We start from the raw sequence: 14,861 nt of genomic DNA on the forward strand, positions 1-14,861 counted from the left end.
GCGCCTCATCCCTCTCGGCCCCACCGCTCCTCTGCCTTTGTGTGCATGACATGCGGGCCAGCTGAACTGCGGCGACCGTCAACTTTCTACCACAGCCACACCCGATCGGGCGCGGTTTGCCTGCTCCGCTGCTGTGCTCCGATCCGTACTCCCGCACCATCGAATTTTCATCCAGCGGCTGTGACACATTTCGTCCCGGGCATCAATCCTCAGCTGGAGTACTTCTGTACTACAGGTAGTACCCGTCGGTGTGGCCATCTACGCCTCATAACGCCCCGACGCCCAGCTGTGGCACCCTCGCCACGGCCACGCCACCACCGGACGGTTCATCTCGAACGAGTGAGTCGCGAACCACACCACCACCATGAGAATGACATGTGGGCCAGCCGCATTTAAGGTCCGCTTGTCATTGACTCATAGGCCGGGCACTAAGCCACTGAAGTTCGGTCTCGTGGGCCCCGAGAGGGAAATGTAACTCCTGCGGCAGGCCTTGTGGTGCTCCCGCAGTACGAGCTCGTGCCAAACCCGGAATTTGTTTCTTACTGTCTACCAGCTACTACTAGTAAGGTACACATGCATTGCACGCATGAGATTCCGGTGGTTTGTGCATTATGCTTCTACATGTGGAGTCTTCTAGATTCTACATGTGGCAAAATCTGGTGGAATGTAGATGATATCCAACGGCCAGTAGTGCTCGGATTTGCCATCTTTGTACCGTCGGATTGCCTTCATCCAACGACCAACTTTCAAAGTTATGGTTTGGTTTGCGGCCTAAGGTTGCCGCGCCTAAGCTTAGGCGTGCCACAAGTGTGTTTGGTTGCGTTCTCGTCTTAGCATAGTTGTTCCCTCTTCATGCATGCTCAACTCAACACCCCTCTTCATGTATGCTCTCTTCATGCATGCTTCTAGTGTATTTGTGCTAATCTAGTGTGGACTCATGCACCCTCCATACACTCTACCAAACACCCAAAAGTGGGTCGAGAAGGGAACTCTTGGGATCATGCACCCTTCATACACCCTACCAAACACACCAGGCATGTGTTTGGTTCATTGCTACACTTGTGGCTTGCCACACTTTTCTAGCTACATGGTCCACATGTCATAGACTCAACTTCTTGCCAAATCTTGCCACACTTGTGGTGACCATTTTGTTAGCCACATTTTTTGTGGCAGACACACTTTGCCTAAGCTTAGTTGTGGCAAAGTTAGTCATGAATGAATTTCAACCATGGAGTGTTCTAGATTCTACATGTGGCAGAATCTGGTGGAATGTAGATGATATCCAACGGCCAGTAGTGCTCGGATTTGCCATGTTTGTACCGTCGGATTGGCTTCATCCAACGACCAACTTTCAAAGTTATTCACACACTATATAGGGGGTATAGATATAGATGTGACGGCCCGTTGCAATGGATCCAAAGTATATCTGTTTAGTGGAGTGCACTCTAAACACATTATCTATTTATTTTTCTCTAAGCTTTCGTAGCCATGCAACCAAGCCACATAAGCTTCATTTGTGCCCCCCACATCATATTATTCATACTACGTTGACTGAAAAAAAGATAAATCACCCAAAACAAGATCTTCCCATTTTTTGTTCCTACGATGATGTGCCGTGCACGTACCTACTAGTTGTATAGTGGTAGTACTAGTTGTATAGTACAAACTTGGTACTAGTAGGAGTAGAGTAGTACGGAATGCTCCTACTCTATCAACGAGCCCCATCTGACACCAAATTTCTTGGCTTCCGTGCTACAGCTAGATCTTCCCCTCGTTTCTGTTTTCCAACCCAGCGGCGGGCAGGGTGCGGTTTGCCAATAGTCAGTTTGCTCAACGGCGGTCCCACATGAAAGTGAAAATGCTAGGCAACACGCCTTCCCTAAGCTATGTGTCATGCGGGACGGGCCGTGGAGTACTCCCGATTCCCGGGCGTGGGGGGGGGGGGAGTGCGACGCGAACGCGACAGGCCTTTTCCTTTTACTAGCAATGTGCCCGTGCGTTGCGACGGATCCAAAGTAGTAGAATAGTAGTACTTGTTCACAAACTTGAAAGAAATCACTCTTGTTTTGATATACTCCTAATATATTACTCCCTCCATTCCTAAATATTTGTCTTTTTAGAGATTTCAAATGGACTATCACATACGGATTATATAGACATATTTTGAAGTGTAGATTCACTCATTTTGCTCCGTATGTAGTCACTTATTGAAATCTCTAGAAAGACAAATATTTAGGAAGGGAGGGAGTACTTTTCACTCAAAATATATTTCTTAGGCTGTTTTGATGAGGTGAGGGAGGGATGTGGTTGCTTTCAAGATAATAAGGGGTTTTCTACAAATTGGAGCAGAGAAGTGGGCTATTGTTGCAAAAAATGCCACAACTTACTTCATAGCCGTTAGATGTAGATCTAATGGTCAGAAACGACGGATGGCAGACACAGCACCATCACCAACTGAGTCTTTTATAGGAGTAGGAGTAGAAAAACATGTATAAATTGTAACATTTTGGTTCTGCTCCTTGGCACGGTCGATAGATAGAAATAACGATTGGAAACGCTAGGGCGGGGCTATTTCCGCCAGATAAGCAGGGTACGTAGTAGCTAGGTTGGCGCATCGTCGGTTTGGTCACACGCGGTCCGACATGTTCTAGTGTTTCTAGCAAGATGCCCGCGCGTTGCACGAAGTTGATGGAAAAGGTAAGCACAACTTATAAATTGACGGATGGAGTACTAGTTACAGTGATGCATATAATTAAGCAAAGGGATCGCACATGTCGGTATTGACTGGAACGAGAATGCAACAACACAATAAGAATTAAGGCCACGATGATGATGCGATCGCAGTGGTGGTTACAGAAGGCAAGAAGAAAGATGCATCCATCAACGTACGACCTCCTCCTCCTCAACTTAGTGCGCCGGGCCACCGACCGGTGGCTAAGGAGCGGCGGCTTTTGTGGCGAGGTAGAGGTGCTTCTCAGCAATGGCATCCAAGGCTTCCAGCCGGTTGAGGAAGGCCAACGTCGTAGCGTCCTCACTGGCCTTGTAGATACCTATGTACACGATTTGCTCGTACACGTGGATGTGTAGGTCGATGAATTCTTGCAGGGCGAGGCGCCTCGCGGCGAGCGCGACCTCCAGGTGGACATTCTTCGTGGCGTCGGTGGGCAGTCGCAGGGCCACCAGTGCTTGAAAGAGGTTCCGGCCATGGAGGCCGATTAGGGTGGCAGGCAATGAGGAGCCCGGGCGCGCGGGCTAGAGGAGTACGACGATGTCGTCCGCGAGCTTCTTGAGGATGGTGAACTTGTTGGTGGTGGCAACGATCATCTGGTCCAACTGAGAGTCGTAGTTAGCGTTGACGGCGGCCATCCACCAGCCGGTCTCCAACACCGTCTGGAGACGATCCTCGGCGCCATGCCCAGGCCGACGTCGTGGACCATCTGGCACAGCCGCTGGCCGCTCGCGCGCATCGCCGCCATGGGTCTGGAGTGAGCTCTTTTGCGCTTAGTGTAGGTGCTTAGGCAAATGCTTAGGTGTGTACGATGTGGTAGATGCATTGGAATGGAGGGGCGCCTTTATATGAGGGCAAACTGCGTTGCATTCACATTGTGCAGCCTCTTTTCCCGGTCCTCCTCCCATTACTTCTCTCATGCATTAATTGAAGGAGGATGCATTGGCCGTTCAACATTTCGGGAACCGCTACTCCCTCCCTCGTCTGCATTAAAGCCGTATCGGGAACCGCGCCGCCCGTTGTCAAATCGAATAGTACTGTGCCGCCCGCTGCACGCCCGGCTAAACATGCCTCCTCGCCTCCATCAAACCCCTCTGTTAAACCCGCATGCAAACCGAGAAACCTACTCCGGCCACACGTCCGTTCATGAGCGGGCCGGAATTAAACGCAACACCGACCGAGCTCGTCCCGTCCACCCTCAGTTTAAACGAAGCCAGATGATACGTCTCCAACGTATCTATAATTTTTGATTGTTCCATGCTATTATATATTCTGTTTTGGATGATTAATGGGCTTTATTATACACTTTTATATTATTTTTGGGGCTAACCTATTAACCGGAGGCCCATCCCAAATTGCTGTTTTTTTGCCTATTTCAGTGTTTCGCAGAAAAGGAATATCAAACGGAGTCCAAATGGAATGAAACCTTCGGCAACGTGATTTTCGGAACAAACGTGATGCAGAGGACTTGAAGTGGACGTCAAGCAATCAACAAGGAGGCCATGAGGCAGGGGGCGCGCCTACCCCCCTGGGCGCGCCCTCCACCCTCGTAGGCCCCTCGTAGCTCCACCGACCTACTTCTTCCTCCTATATATACCTACGTACCCCCAAACCATCAGCAGAGGAGCCAAAATTCTATTTCCACCGCCGCAACCTTCTGCACCCGTGAGATCCCATCTTGGGGCCTTTTCCGGCGCTCCGTTGGAGGGGGCATTGATCACGCAGGGCTTCTACATCAACACCATAGCCTCTCCGATGATGTGTGAGTAGTTTACTTCAGACCTTCGGGTCCATAGTTATTAGCTAGATGGCTTCTTCTCTCTCTTTGGATCTCAATACAAAGTTCTCCTCGATTCTCTTGGAGATCTATTTGATGTAACTCTTCTTTTTGCGGTGTGTTTGTCGAGATCCGATAATTGTGGGTTTATGATCAAGATTATCTATGAACAATATTTGAATCTTCTCTGAATTCTTTTATGTATGATTGGTTATCTTTGCAAGTCTCTTCGAATTATCAGTTTGGTTTGGCCTACTAGATTGATCTTTCTTGCAATGGGAGAAGTGCTTAGCTTTGGGTTCAATCTTGCGCTGCTCGATCCCAGTGACAGTAGGGGAAACGACACGTATTGTATTGTTGCCATCGAGGATAAAAAGATGGGGTTTATATTATATTGCATGAGTTTATCCCTCTACATCATGTCATCTTGCCTAAAGCGTTACTCTATTCTTATGAACTTAATACTCTAGATGCATGGTGGATAGCGGTCAGTGTGTGGAGTAATAGTAGTAGATGCAGGCAGGAGTCGGTCTAGTTGTCACGGACGTGATGCCTATATACATGATCATACCTAGATATTCTCATAACTATGCTCAATTCTATCAATTGTTCGACAGTAATTCGTTTACCCACCGTAATACTTATGCTATCTTGAGAGAAGCCACTAGTGAAACCTATGGCCCCCGGGCATGGCCGTCTCCAGAAATCCGGGGCCCCGGTGCGAAATGCAAATTTGGGCCCTAAAATTTCTAGAATACACGTTTTCATATGAAAGAAAAATTAAAAATTCAAACAGTACATAAATTATAGGCTTGTCAATATACTAAAACAAAAGACTAAACCTACCATATATCTTCCCTAGATAATTTGATTCATGAACTATGCATAAGCACACAATATACGCACTAATATAATCATTCAATGGAACAAAATAGTCCAACTTAAATAGGGTTTCAGTTTGAGCGCACCTGGTGGACAGATGGGTGATGCCTTCACCTTGGTATCGGCTACCCACTGTTTTTACTTGTGCGCTTTTTTCCTTTTAGAACACGCAAAAGATTTCTGCGTCATTAAATTAAGAATAGAAAAGAGTATTTACAGGATGGTATTATAGCGAAGAAAAACTGGACAACCTACACTGCCGAAACTTGTCATTAAGCAACCTCTTGAAGAAACCTGCCAGATTGGGTCACCCAAACGTCCATTCACCATGACCTTGTAACAGCAACAGAGGAACAGAGTTGTGCATCGAATCCAATTGTTCCCAAAACCGAAACACTGCATAATTTCAACAAGGAACGGCCATCCAACAAAGTCAAAAGCACAAGCTATATCAATAAAATTAGATCATCAGAGAAGGCACCTTCTTTCCATGCACTGTGCAGATGGCTTGCCGTACCATAAGAAAATTCCTCATGTGAGCAGGGCTATGGGCTGTGCCTCCGGGCAGGGAATGAAGCGATCAAACTAGACAACGCCGCTAGCCTCCGTGTCTGTGCAGCGGCGCCGAACTTCCATCAGTTCGTCTCGACCTCTCGGGAAGATGGATAGATCGATCGATCGCCGGCAGGCTATGTCGATCCAGACGAGAAGGCCCAGTTCGGGAGAGCCATGGGCCTGTGCTAGCTGTGAAAAAGGGCTCAAAACAAAAAAACTATAATGGACAGTGGCCCAGCATAGGGGGGCCCTCGAATTTGGGGGCCTTGTGCGGTCGCACAGCCCACACAGGCCCTTGGATGGGCCTGCCCCCGGGTCTATTTTCCATCATATTAATCTCCCGACAACAAGCTATTTCTTTTGCCGTTTATTTTGCTTTCTTTACTTTTACTCTTTATCATAAAAATACCAAAAATATTATCTTATCATCTCTATCAGATCTCACTCTCGTAAGTGACCGTGAAGGGATTGACAACCCCTTTATCGCGTTGGTTGCGAGGTTCTTATTTGTTTGTGTAGGTACGTGGGACTCGAGCGTGGTCTCCTACTGGATTGATAGCTTGGTTCTCAAAAACTAAGGGAAATACTTATGCTACTTTACTGCATCACCCTTTCCTCTTCAAGGGAAAACCAATGCAGTGCTCAAGAGGTAGCAACAAGGATTTCTGGCGCCGTTGCCGGGGAGGCCTATACCAAGTCAAGTCAAGATTTGATTTCCCGTCAATGAGCCATTTCTGGCGCCGTTCCGGGGAGTCTACGCACAAGTCAAGACATACCAAGTACCCATCACAAACTCTTATCCCTCGCATTACATTATTTGCCATTTGCCTCTCGTTTTCCTCTCCCCCACTTCACCCTTGCCGTTTTATTCGCCCTCTCTTTCCCTTCGCCTCTTTTTCGCTTGCCTCTTGTGTTCTGTGTGCCGTCATGGCTAGTCCTTTATCTACTCCTTTGTCTCCTGAGAGTGAAGTTCTTAATTTTAAACAAAGGGAGGGAGAAAATCTAAAAGATGCTTGGTACAGAATTTGCAATGCGCAAAATAGATCTACTAGGAAGCAATCTACTTCCGTTCTTCTTCGCAATTTTTATGTAGGCATCACTCCTTGGAATAGATATATTCTTGATACCATTACCGGAGGAAATTTCTTGGGTAGCCATACTTTTGATTCTTACAATGCTATGATAGATTTGTTTGGCCCACCACCTCTTTTGGTTAATGGAACTATTTTAACTTTGGAACATGTGATGCAACGGCTTGAAATTATTGAAAATAAAGTTGCCACCATAGAGTTGATTGAAAATTTGGATAGAAAGATCCACAACCAAGTTACCCAATACGGATCTAAGGTAGGAGTTGCTCTTAAATTTTTTAAAGAAAAGGAACCTATGGTTAATGAAAAGATAGATCAAGATTCCACTAGAATTGATAAAATTCAGGATATTATTACCAACCTAGGGTCTGCCTTTTATTCCATGAAAAACACTCCTTCTAATGCTAAGATTGCCAAATTAATGTATGTTCCTAAAAATAAGGGTGAAACTTCTAGTAAGGGAAATGCGGACCTCAAATCCATAAGTTTCACCCCAACTTTCTTGCTATCCTTAAGGAACCTTTTGCTACAAATGATTTTCTTGATTTTGTGCCTAGGAGTTTGATAATTAATAAAAATAAAGAGACTCCTAGGGGTTATAGGTGTCTTATTGAAGAATTGCCTACCAAAGATGGCAATACCTAGATCTATCCTTGTTTTTATGCCTAGCTAGGGGCGTTAAAAGATAGCGCTTGTTGGGAGGCAACCCAATTTTTTTTTTTGCTTTTTGCTCCTGTTTAGGAATAAATTTTTGATATAGCCTCTGGTTAGATTTGTTTTTGTGTTTTAATTAGTGTTTGTGCCAAGTTAAACCTATAGGATCTTCTTGGATGATAGTTATTTGATCTTGCTGAAAATTCCAGAAACTTTCTGTTCACGAAAACAATTGTTAAAAATCACCAGAACGTGATAAAATACTGATTCCAATTGCAGCAGATCAATAAACAAATTATTTAGGTCATCCTATTTTGGTAGATTTTTATGAGTTCCAGAAGTTTACGTTAGTTACAGATCACTACAGACTGTTCTGTTTTTGACAGATTCTGTTTTTCGTGTGTTGTTTGCTTATTTTGATGAATATATGGCTAGTAAAAGAGTTTATGAACCATAGAGAAGTTGTAATACAGTAGGTTTAACACCAATATAAATAAATAATGAGTTCAATACAGTACCTTGAAGTGGTGTTTTGTTTTCTTTCGCTAACGGAGCTCACGAGATTTTCTGTTAAGTTTTGTGTTGTGAAGTTTTCAAGTTTTGGGCAAGGATTTGATGGATTATGGAACAAGGAGTGGCAAGAGCCTAAGCTTGGGGATTCCCAAGGCACCCCAAGGTAAATCTAAGGACACCAAAAAGCCAAAGCTTGGGGATGCCCCGGAAGGCATCCCCTCTTTCGTCTTCGTCCATCGGTAACTTTACTTGGAGCTATATTTTTATTCACCACATGATATGTGTTTTGATTGGAGCGTCTTGTATGATTTGAGTCTTGGATTTTTAGTTTACCACAATCATCCTTGCTGTACACACCTTTTGAGAGAGACACACATGATTCGGAATTTATTAGAATACTCTATGTGCTTCACTTATATCTTTTGAGCTATATAATTTTTGCTCTAGTGCTTCACTTATATATTCTAGAGCACGGCGGTGGTTTTGTTTTATAGAAACTATTGTTCTCTCATGCTTCACTTACATCATTTTGAGAGTCCTACAAAACAGCATGGTAATTTGCTTAAATTGAGAAATTAGTCATAATATGATAGGCATCCAAGATTAGTAAAAACTTTCTTATAAGTGCGTTGAATACTAAGAGATGTTTGATGCTTGATGATTGTTTTGAGATATGGAGGTAGTGATATTAAAGTTGTGCTAGTTGAGTAGTTGTGAATTTGAGAAATACTTGTGTTGAAGTTTGCAAGTCCCGTAGCATGCACGTATGGTAAACGTTGTGTACCAAATTTGAAACATGAGGTGTTCTTTGATTGTCCTCCTTATGAGTGGCGGTCGGGGACAAGCGATGGTCTTTTCCTACCAATCTATTCCCCTAGGATCATGCGCGTAGTGCTTGGTTTTTGATGGCTTGTAGATTTTTTCAATAAGTATGTGAGTTCTTTATGACTAATGTTGAGTCCATGGATTATACGCACTCTCACCCTTGCATCATTGCTAGCCTCTTCGGTACCGTGCATTGCCCTTTCTCACCTTGAGAGTTGGTGCAAACTTCGCCGGTGCATGCAAACCCCGTGATACGATACGCTCTATCACACATAAACCTCCTTATATCTTCCTCAGAACAGCCACCATACCTACCTATTATGGCATTTCCATAGCCATTCCGAGATATATTGCCATGCAACTTTCCACCATTCCGTTTATCATGACACGTTTCATCATTTCATATTGCCTTGCATGATCATGTAGTTGACATTGTATTTGTGGCAAAGCCACCATGCATATTATTTCATACATGTCACTCTTGATTCATTGCCCATCCCGGTACACCGCCGGAGGCATTCATATAGAGTCATACTTTGTTCTAGTAACAAGTTGTAATCATTGAGTTGTAAATAAATAGAAGTGTGATGATCATCATTCATAGAGCATTGTCCCCAAAAAAAGAAAAAAAAGAGAAAGGCCAAATAAAAAAAGGAAAGGCCCAAAAAAAGAAGAAAATAAAAAGGGACAGTGCTACTATCCTGTTTTCGACACTTGTGCTTCAAAGTAGCACCATGATTGTTATGATAGAGAGTCTCTTGTTTTGTCATTTTCATATACTAGTGGGAATTTTTCATTATAGAACTTGGCTTGTATATTCCAACAATGGGCTTCCTCAAATGCCCTAGGTCTTCATGAGCAAGCAAGTTGGATGCACACCCACTTAGTTTCTTTTGTTGAGCTTTCATACATTCATAGCTCTAGTGCATCCGTTGCATGGCAATCCCTACTCCTTGCATTGACATCAATTGATGGGAATCACCCTAGCTCATTGATTAGCCGCGTCAATGTGAGACTATCTCCTTTTTTGTCTTCTCACTACTAGAAAAAGGCTTACTAGTGGCGCACCAGTTTTGCCTACTAATGGCGCACTACTAGTGCGCCACTAGCATCACGCCACTAGTAATTTTTACTAATGGCGCACCGCTGGTGCGCCATTAGTATCTGGTACTCTAATGGCGCACCAGGCAGTGCGCCATTAGTATAGGCCACGGTGCGCCATTAGTATGCCTCCCAGGGGGCCATATATACCCATGTGCTTTGCCATACTAATGGCGCACTGCAGTGTGATGCGCCATTAGTATCCTTCGGCATACTAATGGCACACTGCTGGGTGATGCGCCATTAGTACCCTCTGGCATACTAATGGCGCACTGCTCTGGGATGCGCCATTAGTATCCTTTGGCATACTAATGGCGCACGTTGGCGTGATGCGCCATTAGTATGTATATTAGGGATTTTTTTTTCTTTTCTGATTTTTGCACAGATTACAAAATATATTATTGGACAGAAAATAAGCAGCAGGACACAGCAACAGCAGATTCATCGAATACAATAGAAGATTAGTCTCCGAATATAATTCATCATATTAGTCTCCGAATTCAAAAGACCGAACGAAGATAGAACATTACAAGTCTCGAGACCGCGAGTAGCGAGTTTGTATTCACATTACAAGTCGATGCCGATCATCTAAACTACCATCACATAGAAGAGAGATGCGGTCATCACGATGAGCATCATCGCGATGAAACTGGTCTTCATCCGGTTCCTCCAACGCTCCCTCCTCTCTCCCGCTAGATAGCGCGCGTATCTAGATTCCGCCTCCGCCCTAGTGGTGTACCCTTTGTAACTGTTACCGCTGAAACGGTGAACCTGTCTCCGACACTCCTCCCAGTCGTCATAGACTCCGGGAACCTTACCCTTGTACACGACATACGACGGCATCTCTATGCACTAGCCAAACAACAGACAATACATAAGCAATATATAAGTATGCAACAAAAGGATCGGAAGAGAAAAAGCAAGACATTAATAGCACGATTCATGGTCCTACTAACAAATAGCATCGATTACATCTAAGTTGAACGACTGTCCAAACCAAAGAGACATACAAGTTCACTACAGTTTAATTACAACATGAGCTAATGAATGTTTCAGAACTACACATAGCATCACAACTTTCGACTCGACTCATGGGATCGGAGCGTGGATGAAGCCGCCATCTGTCGTGATGGTCATGAAGTCGCGGGCGTTGTCAGCCTGCATTTGTAGCATTGTGTCTATCTCGCTGTTGGACGGTTGAAATTTGAGGTAGAACTGCCCCGAGGTACGAAGGACATCTTGATGGATGATTTCTGCAAACTCCGACTGGATGCGAAAGAATTCTTGTCGGATGTCCGCGTCCTGGATTGCCCCCAAGCTTGCGGCCCAATCTTTGAGATTATTTGGTAGCAGAAGGTGATTATGGTCCCGCACGATCGCCCGCATGTGATGGAGGGCGTAGTAGGCATCCTTCTGACCGCCAGGCGGCTGCTTGACGCAGGGGAACGTCGTATTGTGGGTGAACACATGCCTGCCGTACCTACGAACTGGCCTCTTAAAGGTGCCTCCAGATGCGGCGTAGCCGGGGAAAGCATCATCAAGAACTTTCTTGATATTTGTGTAGTCTATCTTGGAGTCACGGTCCGGGTCGAGATATGTGGCCATGGAATATTTCGGGCTTAAGAGGATGAGTGTGCAATGTGTGTCACTGCACAGAACACGGAATGTTAGAAAAAAAAAGAACGATCGAAATCTAAGAAATCATATGTTACGGGGCGGTTAGGAGATGACTTACTCGGGAAAGTAAGGCACGAGGAAGTTATCCTTATCTGGGTTTGCCAGAATGACGCCTTCGAGGTGTGAACTCGCGACTTGCCGGTCCCCAGCGCTGCCCAAGATCTTGGCACGCATGTAGAAGGGGTCGACTATCACAATGTCCGGGGTCTTGTCTCTAATGATCCGCATCTCCATACTCAGCGAAAACAGTCGAACGAAGGTGTAGTGCAGCGGATGAAGGTTAAGCATAGCAAAGATGTCATCAAATCGCAGGACGATCGTACCCCCGGCGGCGCTATCCACAAAGCCCTTGCCCTCTGGCACCTTGGCCACGAAAACCGGGTATGCCACATCATTCTCTCTGAGACGCCGCTTCTCCAAAGAAAGAACACTGTCATGCAGACTCCGCATAGCACCGGTTGCAGCATTGAGCATATTTGTCGGTAGCATCGGCCTACCCGCCACATGCACCCTCCTCGAGATATCCTTAGGTGAAGGTGGTCCGTCCTGAGCATGGATCGTACTCGGTGCCGGTTGGCTCGCACTGGCGCCCTTGTTATTCTTTCGTTTCCGTCCCTTCTTCTTGATCTGCTGTAATGGGATCGAGTTCTGCTCACAGACCGCCTTCTTGAGCGTGTTGGGGCTGACAATATTTGGCACCTCAGCTATCTGAGGCTCGGTGAAGGCGGCAGCTGGAGGCGTCTCCTGAGAACTGAACGCCAGACGACGCCTGTTGCAATTGGGTTTCTCCGCCGTACCAGCTAGATCGTGGTCGTCTTTTTGAGGATTGGGTTCTTGAGAAGGAGGCCCGCAGAACTCGTCACCGTACCCATGTTCGGCAAAGTACTTATCGACGTTGGTAAATGTACCGTCGTCGTTGTCGTCGTCGTCCGGATCCTGTGCCATATGCATGTTCGGATCCTGTGCCATAGGGATGTCCGGCAGGTCCGGTAGCGTTGCGGCGTTCTTGCCATGGCTTGGCGCTGGCACGACTGGCAGTCTTGTCTGTGGGGTGGTGTCCCCCGCCCCCAAACGAATCTGGCTCTTCGGCCAAAGCAGGGGCCAGCTTACACAGGCGCTGAGGGTCATCACATCATCTTCGTCGGCCCCAGCGGGTCGAATCGGAGGTAACAACTCGTCGCAGCCTGGCAGTACCCGAACCAGTTCAACCCTATAGAAGGTGGGTGGCATCGGATTACCGTGGAACACGCGGTTGCCCGGTTGAACGATTCTGCCCTTGGCGACATCGACCAACTCGCCGCCCACGAAGTGCAGGAGAGTGCAAGGAACATCGGTGGCGCCCTGCGAAAACATGTAGGGCGTCAGGGATGCCCAGTCAAAGGCAAGGAGATGAAGTCATCGGCCGAGAGGCTTAGTTACCATGATGCCGTCGAGCTCGGCTAATGTCGAGGCACCGCCAACGGCAGGCGTGCGCGTGCAACTGACGGAGGGGCCGCTTGCTGGCGAGGTGCCGGCCGGCGTACACCTGGGTGCATTAAGCTCCAATGCCCGTGCCGGCGCCGGAGACACGAATACCGCCTCCGCCGGAGACACCAATGGCGCTGCCTGCGCGTTGTGCGAGTTGCTGGCCGTGAAGCTGGGAACCGGGGGAGGCCCCTGTTGGCCGCCCGCAATCCATGTCGTCAGCCCCTGAATCAAGGTAGGCACAATGGCGGTGAGCGTCGTTCCCAGTTGTTGTTGCACTTGCTCTTGGACAATCTCCGGAATCCGCGCCACTTGTGCCTTGAGTTCTTGAACCTCGCGCGACTGGCTTTCCGAGCTGGTCTTTTTCTCCTTTCGCCCACCAGCGGTATAGTATGACGACCATTTTGTGGACAAGCCTTTGCCGGCCACACGACCAGCTGACGACGGCTTACTGAGCTTATCCTTGTTTTTCATTACGTTCAACGCCCTATTTAAAGGGGTGTCAAAAGGGGAGCTCTGAGATGACCCCGCGCTACTGCTTTCAGCCTCCTGCGGAAGGAATGTGAACCATTTAGAAATTTGGCTTCATTAACTAGAATGCAACCATATATGTAGCTAATTACGCGGGGGTGTATTCCTTACCAGAACTTTCTCAAGCGCCTTGGTCTTCGGATCCGTGGTAAGCTCCTTTGTTACCGGGTCCTCCTTGTACCGGGCCCTGACAAAGTTCCTGGTCTGCTTGTCAGGGAATTTCTCGAAGCGGGGCGGTAGGCCTTGCTCGGCACGCTCCGCGTCCTCCTTGTCCCATATAGGCTCCGCCACTCTATAACCGCCGGGACCGAGTTGGTGGACCCCTAAGTTCAACTGCCGCATTTCTTTCCCCCACTGACTTGATTCGGAGGTTGCGCTGCTCTCGCACTTGATCTTGAACTCCTTGTAGTCATCTTCGCTCATCAAAGGATATTTCGCCTTGATCTTCTCATAACTATCACCTTTTTCAATCATTGCCTTCACCGTGCTTCTCCATGTAGACAGGGCCGTGCTCATCCTCGTGAGGGCGGCACTGTTCACTTTATTCCCTGAAAGGCGTGTGTTTGCAAACTCATTGGGGAACTTGTATCGTTTGTGCAGCTTCGTGAAGAGGAGGCAGTGCAAATTCCCTCGGTCCTTATGCCTTAGGTTCTCGGTGTTGATCGAGACGGTGCTCCGGAGAATGCACCCGAGCTGAACCGAGTACCCCTTGACTACATGTTTGGGCGCCGTTGGATGCCCGTCGGAGTTCACTTCAGTAAATTCCTCCTTGACGGTGCCGAGCACGTTCGGGCGCCGGTCCTTCCGTTGCCTCTTCGGTTGGCTGCCATCTGTGCGTGCGCCGCCATCATCAGTGGTGGCATCCTCGGCGGCACCATCAGTGGTGTCATCCCCGACGCCACTAGGGGTTGTGTAGTCAGGATCGGTGTCTTCCGCGGCGTCCTCATAGCGGTGAGGTTCTTCCTCCATCTCCTGGGACAGCTCCCAGAATTGCTTGCCACCCGAACCGCCGGCCTCATCGTTGTGGGCCATGTTTCGCTCTAAATAGGAAAAAAGTTTGGTC

The 14,861-nt window shown here is 47.1% G+C and overlaps 1 protein-coding gene across 1 annotated transcript in view; it reads right to left on the reverse strand.

The window, feature by feature from the left end:
* The window catches only part of LOC141022866 (uncharacterized), a 37,384-nt gene extending 23,643 nt beyond the window's left edge, over nucleotides 1–13,741 (reverse strand). The window contains exons 1-5 of the mRNA XM_073499140.1: nucleotides 13,379–13,741; nucleotides 12,503–12,739; nucleotides 11,862–12,349; nucleotides 11,611–11,774; nucleotides 10,342–10,403 (exon numbers count right to left, since the gene is read on the reverse strand). Coding sequence (XP_073355241.1) covers nucleotides 10,342–10,403; nucleotides 11,611–11,774; nucleotides 11,862–12,349; nucleotides 12,503–12,739; nucleotides 13,379–13,741 — 1,314 coding nt within the window. The remainder of the gene's footprint in view (nucleotides 1–10,341; nucleotides 10,404–11,610; nucleotides 11,775–11,861; nucleotides 12,350–12,502; nucleotides 12,740–13,378) is intronic.
* Between the last annotated feature and the right edge of the window lie 1,120 nt (nucleotides 13,742–14,861).

Source organism: Aegilops tauschii, chromosome 5 (assembly GCF_002575655.3).
Source record: "Aegilops tauschii subsp. strangulata cultivar AL8/78 chromosome 5, Aet v6.0, whole genome shotgun sequence".
NCBI classification, from domain to species: domain Eukaryota; kingdom Viridiplantae; phylum Streptophyta; class Magnoliopsida; order Poales; family Poaceae; genus Aegilops; species Aegilops tauschii.